This window comes from Chelonoidis abingdonii, chromosome 1, assembly GCF_003597395.2.
Source record: "Chelonoidis abingdonii isolate Lonesome George chromosome 1, CheloAbing_2.0, whole genome shotgun sequence".
NCBI lineage: Eukaryota > Metazoa > Chordata > Testudines > Testudinidae > Chelonoidis > Chelonoidis abingdonii.
Window position 1 is genome coordinate 98,893,099 of NC_133769.1, and position 12,198 is coordinate 98,905,296.

General features: G+C 47.0%; 1 protein-coding gene and 2 non-coding genes across 3 annotated transcripts; all 3 read left to right on the forward strand.

Moving 5' to 3' along the window:
* Positions 1-1,624: 1,624 nt before the first annotated feature.
* RPL3 (ribosomal protein L3) lies at positions 1,625-11,836 on the forward strand. The gene is made up of 9 exons (XM_032790243.2): positions 1,625-1,817; positions 2,530-2,698; positions 3,658-3,793; positions 5,242-5,428; positions 5,959-6,119; positions 8,425-8,526; positions 9,889-9,984; positions 10,633-10,752; positions 11,723-11,836. The coding sequence occupies exons 1-9, from the start codon at positions 1,778-1,780 to the stop codon at positions 11,765-11,767; spliced, it is 1,056 nt and encodes a 351-aa protein (XP_032646134.2). The 5' UTR covers positions 1,625-1,777; the 3' UTR covers positions 11,768-11,836.
* Positions 5,597-5,689, forward strand: LOC116830648 (small nucleolar RNA U83B). Its single transcript, XR_004375055.1, has one exon. It is a non-coding gene; the product is annotated as a small nucleolar RNA U83B (small nucleolar RNA).
* On the forward strand, positions 11,090-11,182 carry LOC116830650 (small nucleolar RNA U83B). The gene has a single exon (XR_004375056.1). It is a non-coding gene; the product is annotated as a small nucleolar RNA U83B (small nucleolar RNA).
* Positions 11,837-12,198: the final 362 nt, after the last annotated feature.

Genomic DNA, 12,198 nt, shown 5'->3' on the forward strand with positions numbered 1-12,198 from the left:
CCGCCTGGCACCATGGGGCACCCGGGCTTTACAGAGCAGTCGCACGGAGGTCTCCTGCCTTCGCTTTACTTCCTGGAGCCTGATCTACGCTAGTAGCGAGGTGCTGCCTCCTGCGCCTTACTCCTCTTCAGGAGATCGGGGGGTACAGATGGGCTGCAGCCCAAAGCTTATTGATGGAGGCTTCAGCTGTAGTTGACTCACTTCCCTCACTCTTAAGTGAGGCTTTGCTCAGAAAAGGGACAGGCAGTGGCAGATCTGCCCCCCCTGTATATGCCTCCGTGATGCTGACTTTAGGGCTAAAATGAGCTCTTGCTGACCTGAATTTTGCTATCCTGGGAAGGCGGGGCAGTTGCGTGTTACGTGAAGTCTCATCTAGTTTGTGTCAAGTATCAGAGGGGTAGCCGTGTTAGTCTGGATCTGTAAAAGCAGCAAAGAATCCTGTGGCACCTTATAGACTAACAGACGTTTTGGAGTGTGAGCTTTCACCCACGAAAGCTCACGCTCCAAAACGTCTTAGTCTATAAGGTGCCACAGGATTCTCTGCTGCTTGTCTAGTTTGTGTGTCACTAGTATTGCTAATGGAATTGCAGTTGCAGGGCCAGATTTTCTCAGTGTAATAATGCCTAGAGCTGTTTTGAAGTGGGGATGGGGGAGTTTGTACAGGTGTAAATGGCAGCATTTGGTCTTGCAGAGCCTGTTATTGCTGGTACTTACAGGCAATTTGCAAGAAACTGGGGACAGCTTAATGAACTTTAAAAAGAACACACTCAAAACTGATAAAAATACTTTCTGCCCAATGTGACTGCTATAGCAGCTGCCACAAGATAAACTTAAAAGTTTATTAGAATTTAAGGGGATTTGACTTCTGGAAAATGGAGGGCACTGTAGTTAAATGACATAGAACAAGGTAGCCCAGAATTGTCCATTAGAGCTTTCTGCACCTTCCTTAAGCATGTAGTATTTGCCACCATTCCAGTATGGATACTGGATGGACCATCAGCCTGAATTGGTTTGACAATTCTTAGGATCTTAAGTAACCCATTTTGGGATGAGTGCAGAGCTGGTGGTTAAGAAATTCTTGTTTTTGTAAGCTAATTACATTTCATCTAAAATAAGTGATTCCAATGAAGTTGGACCCCATGGAGCAAATTTTGTGTCACTTTTCAGAGTAGAATCACATTTTGCTATTAATTTCTGTAATCTGTAAAAATTCCCATGTGTCTCCATTCCCATGCACATGGGGTTGGGAGGAGGGTTTCTTGTGGAGAACTGCCCTGACAAAACACTTGTGGCATTTTTGCTTTCCTCTTAGTAGACATTTAGCTAGAATGGCAGAACCTCATCCTTCAAAAAACCTTGATATTATGTCTAAGTTTTCCTCAGTCAAGTGAACAAATCTGATTTGACACATGTAAGACCCTGATGTATTCACCATTCTAAAATGGTAACACTCTAAACAGAAGAGCTGGTGGAGAGGAACTTCTAGAAAGCAGGACATACTGATATGCCTGTGTAATCGCCCCCTCTCAAAGGGAACAAGAGAGACAGCAACTAGTATGCCATTAAGGGCAAATGAATCACTCAGGCAATATGAGTGTTAAAAGTATGTTTCTTTTTTTTGTAGTCGCACCGTAAGTTCTCAGCTCCAAGACATGGATCCCTTGGCTTTCTGCCCCGCAAACGAAGCCGTCGACATCGGGGCAAAGTGAAGAGTTTTCCCAAGGATGACCCCAGCAAACCCATCCACCTCACTGCCTTTCTTGGGTACAAGTCTGGCATGACCCACATCGTCCGGGAAGTGGACAGACCTGGATCTAGTATGTATTTCTCTGCTGCCCTTGTTATAGGCCGTCACTGTACAGCTTTTTTCCCTACACTGAGGCAGTGGGAGTAGACCATCAGGTACACATGGGTCCCTGGGTTTGATTCCCAGTCTGATTTCTGCCAAGTCCTTGATGTTCTTTTACACTGGGTCCTCGGCTGTTGTTTCCAGTTGCTAGTTATAAAAGCATGCTCCCAATGGCTAATGGTTATGTCCTCCTCACCAGTTTCAGACTTTGTGCCTAGCTGGTGGTTGGTGTCTTATTTTTCTGTAACTGCTGTTCTTGGGGCGTGTAGGTGACTTGCCAATGAGCTTGCTGGACTGGTAGAACTGTGTTGTAGCAGACTACTGATGATGATCCTTTCTCGACGGGCGGACATAAGGAAATCGCCTCTGGCGCTTTTTGCTGATTGTCGAGTCCTGAATGTAGTTCTGTTACCAGCTACCACCCAGCACAGTTAGAATGGCTTCTCCATTTTACACCACAGGGCCAACCTTGGGTTTTAGAAGAGCATCTAGGCACCATTATACCTTTGGGATGCTTCATAGCTCAAGTGGCTAATCAGGGTCCCCTGGCCCATGGAGCCCACTGACTCTAGCTGTGTGAAGACCTTTTAGGGGTCACTGGACCCTCCTGATACTTCAGGGGTGGTGGTGTTTCTTCTGCTGTGATGCTAACTGTCACAATGTGTTTTTGTCCTTCCTAGAGGTGAACAAGAAGGAAGTCGTAGAGGCAGTCACTGTGGTAGAGACTCCTCCTATGGTCATTGTGGGCATCGTGGGCTACGTGCAGACTCCCCGTGGCCTCCGCACCTTCAAGACCATCTTTGCTGAGCACATCAGTGATGAGTGCAAGAGACGCTTCTACAAGAACTGGTAAAACACATGGAGCGAGAGACCTCATTTAATCTAGCGTCCAGAACCTGTTTCTTGCATTGCTGGCTTTGTTGAATGAATGTAGTGGTATTGTAGTTTTTAGTCTGAACTGTTCACTTCAGGCTCCAACACCACAGCTAGTGATTGGCCCTTAGAGATCTAGGTGCTAGGCTGAAGTTTCTCATCACATAATAGTATAAAACAGCAACTGGCTGGAATAGTGACTGCTTAATGCTTGTCAAGTGCTGTTTATAGAGGGGTTTGGGGATCAAGTTAACTGTCTGATGTCTGTGTGAATGCACTGTACATGGTTTTTTGCTATGGATGGACATAAGGAACTTGCCTCTGGTGCGTGTTGCTGATTTTTTTTCTTATTACTCTTCCGTGCATTGCTGTCATGCTTTCACATAAGGTCACTCTGACAGTGAGGCTCCAGTGGGGTTGTCAGGTTCTCCTTTTCCTATGGGATTAGGAAGGATTTCTCCTAGATGCTTTTCATGAAGTTGCCACCTACCAGGATAAAGAGGTCCCCAAATGAATGCATGAATGGTGTTTTGGGTATTACGGTTGATGTAAGAGGACACCAGTGCAAGTCAGGGTTGAAAGATGTAGGACTTCGTAGACTTTGAAGCAAGGCAAGAGCATTCACAGCAGTATTTTAAGGCAACAGATAATCAGCTGATAGGCACTATACTGTTGCAGAGCACTGCTCTGATATTTTGAGTGTTTTATACTGTTTATTAATATGCTTTGGATGAATTCATGGCAGCTCCGCTCAGCTCTGGCAACCCAGCCTCTGTCTGATGAGCTCCAGGCTCCGCTTGCTGGTGGAAAAGATTCCTTAGAAGCTGGCAATGAGCCGAAACCAACTCGGGTGGCAGCTTCTTCCGCTCACCCCCCTTTCCTTGGGGGACTGATGAAGGGCTAAGCCTTACCCTCTCTGTACTCTGCTCCTGAAGGCACAAGTCCAAGAAGAAGGCCTTCACCAAGTATTGCAAGAAGTGGCAGGATGAGGAGGGCAAAAAGCAGCTAGAGAAGGATTTCAATAGCATGAAGAAGTACTGCCAGGTTATCCGGGTCATAGCTCACACTCAGGTGAGTGTTCTGTCTACTTCATAAAGAGGGCTCAGACTTGGGGGTACAGAGAATCCTCAAGGGCTAGGGTTGTCCTGCCATTGGCCACAAATTCACTCCATTGCTGCTCTGATTCTTTGTCCCCCAAATCTGGTTCTCAGTGTTAATATCTAATATTCATAGAGGCAGTGTGGTCTACTGGATTGCTCACTGGACTGGGACTCCAAAAACCTGAGTTCTATTCCCAGCTCAGTTACTGGTCTGCTTAGTGAATTTGGGCAAGTCACTTCCCCTAGGGTTCACATCTGTACATGGGGCTAATGGTACTGAGTTCCACTGGAAGGCACTTTGTTTTATACTGATTAAAAGCACAGTATAAAAGCTGGGTATAGTATTATGCTTGACTTCAAAGTCTTATGCAGACAACTAACAAATCCTTGCTGTACCCCATAGAGGTAAGGCCCCATCCTCATTTTACAGGTGTGAAAACCTGGTGCGTTTGTGTGTGTCTCAGAGCTGGCATTGGAACTTGAGTTCTTGGGCTCCGTCCTGTGCTTAGACCACCTCCTCTCTTTCCCATTATAGTTACAGCTAGAAATAGGATTGAATGTTTTAGCCTCCTGTCCTAGGATCCTCTGGCCCCCATGGAAATCTCCTTTACTTCACTTAGTTTTAAAAAATGGATGGCTGCTACAGCTTCAGACCAAGGATATGTGGGCAGTGCTCTCCTGTGGAGACCGAGTGGCTTTTATTAATCAGCCAGATTAATCAGGTCATTGCTAAGCAGCGTGATGCTCTTCCCTCCATCTCATCCCTGCATGAGTGCCAAATACTTCCAGACTGAGGAATGTAACTGGATCTCCTGTGTGGCAATAAGTGGAGTAAGCTGCCTGATCTCAAGACTTTAATATATTAGAGATGGCCTCTTGTGGCAAGCAGCAAAGGGGGAGGTGCACCTGCTGTCAGCATTTTAATGTCTGTCCCCCTTTTCCCAAATATAGTATAGAACACTGGGTGTGTTATGTGACCTTACTTAAGCCTCTGGGACTGGGTAACAGCCTTATCTTCAGTCCTTTTTTAAGATCCTCAGCCTGGCGACCAGCCGTAAGGGTGGTGTGAGGCACGTGTTACTGTTGCTCCATGTGAGCTCAAAAGCTTGTCTCTGTCATCAAAAGAAATTGGTTCAATCAAAGATATAACGTAACTCACTTTGTCTCTACTGCTTTTCCCATTCCCTGTGGTGATCTGGCAGCCAGAAACTTAGGCCTGTCTGTGCCATTGTACAGCCTTGATAACTCTTGCCCTTAATCCCAGAGCTTCAGTGTTCCAAGCATTGTATATATTGTGACTGGGATACAGCAGAGGTGGAAAAATCCATCAGACTCGGGATGTGAATCTCAGAGAGTGCACTAGAGATCTCAGTGCTTTGTCTGGGTTATAATAGAGCTAATTTTAGGTCGGTCTTCCAGATGCGTTTGCTTCCGCTGCGGCAGAAGAAGTCTCACCTGATGGAGATCCAAGTGAATGGTGGCACCATTGCTGAGAAAGTGGACTGGGCCCGGGAGAAGCTGGAACAGCAGGTGCCGGTGTCAACTGTCTTTGGCCAAGATGAGATGATTGACGTCATTGGAGTCACCAAGGGCAAGGGATACAAAGGTAGATGTCATGGCTGCCTCCCTCTTGTTTCTCCAAGGCTTCAGTCTGACCAGAACCCAGAGTTTAGAGAAGAGTTGTTTGTAATCCATCCCCACTCTTGCCTTGGTACATCGGGCATGAGTCGAAGAGGGTGGAGTATCTTCAGTTTTGCTCTCACATCAGAAATGTACTGTTCAATGATGAGGCCATGGAATATGTGCTGGTCACAGCATCCGACATCCATGAGGAATCATTCCATGCTGCCTTCCTTCTGAGAACAGCATCCAGGGAATAGTTCAGGAAAACATGGGCAGCTGTGGGTGGGTCTTCGGCAGAGAGTTGTTGTTCACAACACCCATACCTAATCATTACACTGATCCAAATTTCTGTTGGTGTTGCACTAGATACACATTCTTCTTATGCAGCAGCCACAAACAGTGTGCATAGTGTTGTCCCAGGCTAATTATAAACACCTCTGTAATGAAGACATATGCCACAGCTGAGCAGTTGACAGTCCTACAATGCTGTAATGTCGTATTTTCTTGTTTCAGGTGTCACCAGCCGCTGGCATACCAAAAAGCTGCCCCGCAAGACCCACAGGGGTCTACGGAAAGTAGCCTGCATTGGTGCTTGGCATCCTGCTCGCGTGGCTTTCTCTGTGGCCCGAGCTGGTCAGAAAGGATACCACCATCGCACAGAAATTAACAAGAAGGTAAGAGTCTGAGATGTGTATTGAAGTGTTCTGGACAAACTAGAGTCCTGGTTCCCCTCGGTGGATGGTAAAGGTCACTGCAGAATTATCAAGCAGACTGAAGGTTCCAGACTACAGTTTAGGTTTTATTTGTTTGACTAGAGTTGGTGGCCAGCAACCTTGCAAAGTAATTCAGCTTCCCCAGCTTACTATTACTTGCCAGTACTGCAAGCATGTTCGCATGTATAGATACTTAATGAACTGGCTGGATCTGCACCCCTCACCCTCCAAGTTCGGCAGGACACAAGGACGGAAAGAGCCAGAGTTACTCATATTTTTTAAAGATGAGGGTTCTCTATAAGACTCTTGTAATCAACCTGAAAGCTGAATGTACAGTGGTCTACACTGAGCTCAGGCTGTGCCTAGGACCAGCACTTAAGCTGCTTAGTTGTATTTTATATTTAGGGCCCTACCAAATTCGTGGCTGTAAAAAATGTATCTCAGACAGTGAAATCTGGTCTCCCCCATGAAATCTCACTATTATAGGGGGGTTGTGGTATTGCCACCCTTTGTGCGCTGCCTTCAGAGCTTGGTGGCCAAAAAGCAGTGGGGCTCCCAGCCATCCAGCTCTGAAGACAGCATCGCCAACAGTGGCAACACAGTAAGGCTGGCATGATGGGGAGACGGGGGGAATATCACATTTTTGCAGGGGGGCAGGGATGACCTTATGAGTGGGTGACTGCCCAGGGCACAGTGGTCAGGGGGGCGGGGGCACTGTGGTCACCCAACCCCCTCCTCCATACACACATAGGCAGCCCAAGTTCCCTTTAACCAGTGAGTGTTGAGACGTAGGGTTGGGGGCACACCAACTGGGGGGCTCCTACCATGTGCCTGACTCCAGCTCCTAGTCCTGATCACGCTATGGAGGGATGGGACTTAGTCTTCTCCTGCATGGGCTGCTCCTGGGGGCAGGTCAAATCCACCTCACTGCCAGCACAGAAGTTATGTGGCGCTATCATACCAGGCCATTCTTACTTCTGCACTGCAGCTGGCGGTGGCGCTGCCTTCAGAACTGGGTTCCCATCCAGCATCCACCACTCTCCAGGTGCCCAGCTCTGAAGGCAGCACTGCCACCAGCAGCAGCACAGAAGTAAGGGTGGCAGTGCTGCCTGACTAAGGCAGGCTAGTTCCTACCTGTTCTGATACTGTGCTGCGCCCTGGAAGTGGCCAGCAGCAGGTCTGGCTCCTAGGCAGGGGACCCGAGTGCTGTCTGAGCACCGGCTCCACACTCCCATTGGCTGGGAACCAGGAAATTGGGGGGGCAGGGGAGAGTGGTGCAGAGCTGCTTGTGCGCCTCTGCCTAGGAGCCGGACCTGCTGCTGGCCGCTTCTGGGGCACAGCACGGTCCACAGTGCCAGGACAGGCAGGAAGCCTACCTTAGTACCCCTGCTGCGCCACTGCCTGGGAGCTGCCCATGGTAAGCCCCCAACCCCTTCATCCCCAGCCCCACACCAGAGTCTGCACCCTCAACCTAAGCCCTGACCCCCTCCTGCACCCCATGCCTCAGCCCAGAGCCCCCTTCCACACCCTGAACCACTCATTCCTGGCCCCACCCCACAACCCTCACCCTTGCACCGCAACCCTCTACCTGAGCCCCTCTCACACCCCAAGCCCCTCATCCCCAGCTCCATTGGGTTGTGAGCATTAAAATTTTTCTTGAACTGGATCACCAGAAAAAAAAAGTTTGAAAACCACTAGTCTACACAGCAATGAAACAGCCCCACAGCCTGAGTCCACATTGGCTGGCATGGGCCAGGTTGGGTTTTCTTTCCTGTGTAGACATACCCTTAAACTTTTTTCCTTCCCCATCCATAAAAATGGGGACAAAGCTACTTTAACCCACTCTCATAAAACACACTGTGGTACTGTCAGAACAGTAGGTATTGCTGCAGTTAGTAATGAAAAGTTGAAATTAGGAAATCCAGCATAATTGAAATTAAGGCTTTTTTTTAATGTAATGGGTAAGTGGCCAAGAACATCTGTACACACAAGTTCTCAGGAAGTTAAAATACTTTTGATTTTATTCATAGGATGCCCTGGTGACACGTTGAAATGCAGTGACTGAGGCATTGGCTTCATGGTAGAGACAGTGTTTGAGGCTCTTAATTACTGTACCTAAACGCTAGCCTCATTTGTTTGCTACATTTCTCTGTGCTCAGCAAACTTGATATGGGTTTGAACGACTGTTTCTGGATTAGGTTTTCTGCCTCTGTCAAACCATTTCTCCCAGCACATGTGAAATAGCATTGTCCTTTTGTCATTGTAGGTCTACAAGATTGGCCAAGGTTACCAAGTCAAGGATGGAAAGCTGATCAAAAACAATGCATCAACTGACTACGATCTCTCGGACAAGAGCATTAACCCTCTGGTGAGTGGCTTTGCGGCTGTTAAAGGTTTGGTGTGTGGGAATGATATGGTAATTCAGTCTTGGACTGTGATCTCATAAACCAAACAGCTTATTCTAGTCTAGTCAAAAAGGAAAAGCTCAGGTACTGCAGGGAATGATATTGATTCCTTAGGTTGCATTCTTTATCAATATTGAACAAGTGTAGCAGTGTAGTACTGTGGATTGCTGAGTTGTGTTGGTTGCAACACATTTGGTTGCAACTTAAGAGAATGCTGTCAACTTAAAAATTATACTTCATGTCTGAGGTGTTTTACCTATGATTGTTACTTGTAATATCTGTTGTAAAACCCACAAGGATTGGAGAAAGGACTCAAGCAAGTGTAGAACCAGAAACAACTATTTCATTAAAACTGTCTAGGTTTCAAGTTTGTGTCCCTTTACCATGGTCCTTATCACTCTTGAGCATTGAATTCCCAGGAAACTTTTTGCAAAAATTGGGCTCCTGTGTTTTCAACTTGGATAATTCTGTCAATCTAAAATTCTCTGCTGTTTTCAGCTGGAGAAGCTTTCAGTTTCATTTCCATGACAGTGTGCTCTTGTTGTGGATCATTAAATGGTTGCCTTTCAGTAGTGTGTAACTAGAATGCCCTCATAGAGGCCTCAAACACTGAGTTTTTAGCCAAAAAATTGAAAGAAATGTTAGCCTCTTTAAGCCTGATTTTTTTTTTAGTTCTCAGCTGAAGAGAGAATAAGTGGTAGCTGGGGGGTGGCATTTAGGGCGAAGTGGCTAGTCAGGTTGTAGCTCTGGAAAGTCCTTAGATAGGAGGCTGAGTGGTGAAGCATTTACAAGTCATGCTGTCCGCCTTGGGGGATGAGCCATTATATGCCAGCTCTGTGCAGTGGAAGAGCAATCTGCAGCCAGGCTGGACAAGTGCAGAGGTGGGGGCAGGAACAACTAACTGAAAAGTAGCTTGTGGCTTGCTGGGAAAGCATAAACCCTGTGTTAGAGCCTATGACATAGCAAGGTGAAAGGACTAAAAGCTCCAGAGGCTGCTCTAGTATATGCTGTGCTGCCGCAGCTCTCTGTGGAGCCATCCAGCAGCTCAAAATAACTGCAGTTCTGGCCACACCTCTTACTTACCTCCTCTGGTCTGCCCTTCATGTCAGGCTGCACAGAGCTGTTGTACCTATGCTTCCAGGGACTCTCCCTTACCTTGGGGGTTTCCCTGGTAGGGAGGTCTGCTGGCCGTGACTTCTTTACAGCCAGCATGTGTGTTGTGCGGGAACCCTGGCACAGGCAAAATCAGAGGCACTGTTTAGTTTAGGCCAGTACTTGCTAATTCTGCATGGTACAGTGTGCTTAACTATTCTCTCTCTACTCAGGGCGGTTTTGTCCACTATGGTGAAGTGACCAATGACTTTATCATGTTGAAAGGCTGTGTGGTTGGGACCAAGAAGAGAGTCCTAACTCTGCGCAAGGTGAGCAATGCAAGAATATTGGTTCTGCCAATCTGTGGGAGGGAGCCAGGATTCTGTTCTCCCTTGCCTCACACTTCAAATTAGAGTCCCTTTACCCCAAGAACATTGTCTTCTTTGATAAGGGGGGTGGGGGTGTTTCCATAGCAAGCTTGAAGAGAAAGTGCTGCTCTAACACAGGAGCATATGCTGCCTAATGCTAGTGAAATGCTCTTCAGAAACATTTAACAGTCCTGGGGACTGGTCTAGGTGGGCTATTGGTCTCTTCAGAATGCTACGTCCTGTTTGGTTGTTAATGAAGGACCCCATTGGGTTTGAGAAGTCTTGCGGCTCATAAAGCTTCTCTTGTACAATAGCTTAGCTTTTCCTTCTGCCTCTTAATGCTAACCTGTAGTGACCACTCCATCCCCCTGTGCTCCTCCCTTGGTTGGTGTAATAACTGAGTGACTTGCTGATGCTGCTGTTAGAGCAGCTGGTGTGTTACCAGGCTCTTCAGCTCCCTGCTATGATGGTGGTTTGGAATCATGTATGTTGCCCATAGAAATTTAATTTGAAAATATCCAATTATGACAGATTCTAGCAGGGAATGCAGGTCCTGTGCCTAAAATTGGTGACTGGGCTGCCACATTCTAACATGTCTCTTCCCCACAGTCCCTGCTTGTGCAGACAAAGCGTCGGGCCCTGGAGAAGATTGACTTGAAGTTTATTGACACAACTTCCAAATTTGGTCATGGCCGCTTCCAGACTGTGGAAGAGAAGAAGGCTTTCATGGTAAGGACATTGATATCCTGGAGCTCAGCTTTGTATGGTATTGTCTGGCCGCACAAGCATGCGTCTATGCAGACTTTGACAGAGGTGGGTGCCAATGCAGTGTGTTTCCACAGTGAAAACTGCAGTTAACTCAGCCATTGGGTCACTGGCACATGTGTACTCATGAAGCACAGCACAAGTTTGTTCCAAGGCGCTGTAACTGTCCAGATGAAGTTTGGAATCCTATGGGAGGTTCATTTTTTTTAAAGACTCGTGATTGTGAACTCATTTAATCTACTGAGCGCTTCTTACCTGGAGCTGGGTGGAGCTTGGATGCTGCCTCCACCCCAGTATATGGGCTGCTGAGTGATGAGGCCATGGAACTAGTACTGTACACAGTGTCCGACAGGCATGAGGAGACATTCCATGCTGCCTTCCTTCTGAGAACCGCTCTGGGGAACAGTGGTCAGGCAGTAGTGTGGGCTGTCTCTGCCCATGGCACATTGAGTATCTAATCTGTCCTTGGTGAGAAGCAGATGATCTCCGTCCCTTCTTGAACCTTGAAAGTTTTGAATGTGGCAAAAACTGGTTTTGTGTAAGATTTCCTCCACCATTTCACACTGCATGCTTTCAAGAGGTGGAGCTCTTTATAAGATGTTTAGTGCTTCTCAGAAAGAGGAGGCAGTGATGATGGCTCTAAAGTTAGCTTTGCCACTAGGTGGTGCCAGATGTTATATTTAAATTGTTAATTTGAGATGGTGCATAGCAGTGTAGCTTTGCCAGCCTCCATTTCTGCTGCTTGCTTCAAGTTCAGCCACACACTTAAGCTAAGATCTGCACCACAAGTAGGCATTTGATCATTGTCTTCACTGATGGTTCAAAGCAAAAGTATCCTTCCACAATGAGGTATTGAGGATGGTAGGGTCTCCAACATTGGGGAGATGGTCAGTTCTGCTAGGTAACTGCTTGTTTGGTTTGTTTTTTTTTGCAGGGACCACTCAAGAAAGATCGTATTGCTAAAGAGGAGACTGCTTAACATCTGGAACAGTCCTCTGCAGCTCTGGTCTGCCTCAGACAAATAAAACTACAGATATTTTCAAAAATACCAACCCTCTTGCTTTATGAATGTCTGGGTAAATTCTGAGATTGCTTTTGCTGTAGGTCTTACCATATTTAGCTTTAGTTGGGTCACCATGGTAACTTGAGGCTTCATGTCCTACCTTCTGCACTGTACTTTCTCTGCAAGAGGGCGTCTGCACCACAGTGAAAATTCCCTCACCACAATGACCTCTCCCCCACAAATCCCTTTTTGAGGTTGCGAACAGGGAGTGGGGATACCAAAAACACACACCCTTATGCTTCAGCATGTAAGTCATCCTCTTAGGAGGAAATTTCCCCTACAGGGGATGTTATTCCATAATAGCCCACTTCAGGTGCACTCCACCTGGAATTGGCCTTTGCTGGGGA

What these genes read in the sequence shown, in the direction of transcription:
- RPL3 (XM_032790243.2), top strand. Translation starts at nt 1,778, where the DNA reads ATGACCCACATCGTCCGGGAAGTGGACAGACCTGGATCTA. An exon ending in AGTGGACAGACCTGGATCTA is followed by an intron (nt 1,818 to 2,529) that starts GTATGTATTTCT and finishes TGTCCTTCCTAG; the next exon opens with AGGTGAACAAGAAGGAAGTC. An exon ending in CAAGGGCAAGGGATACAAAG is followed by an intron (nt 5,429 to 5,958) that starts GTAGATGTCATG and finishes TTCTTGTTTCAG; the next exon opens with GTGTCACCAGCCGCTGGCAT.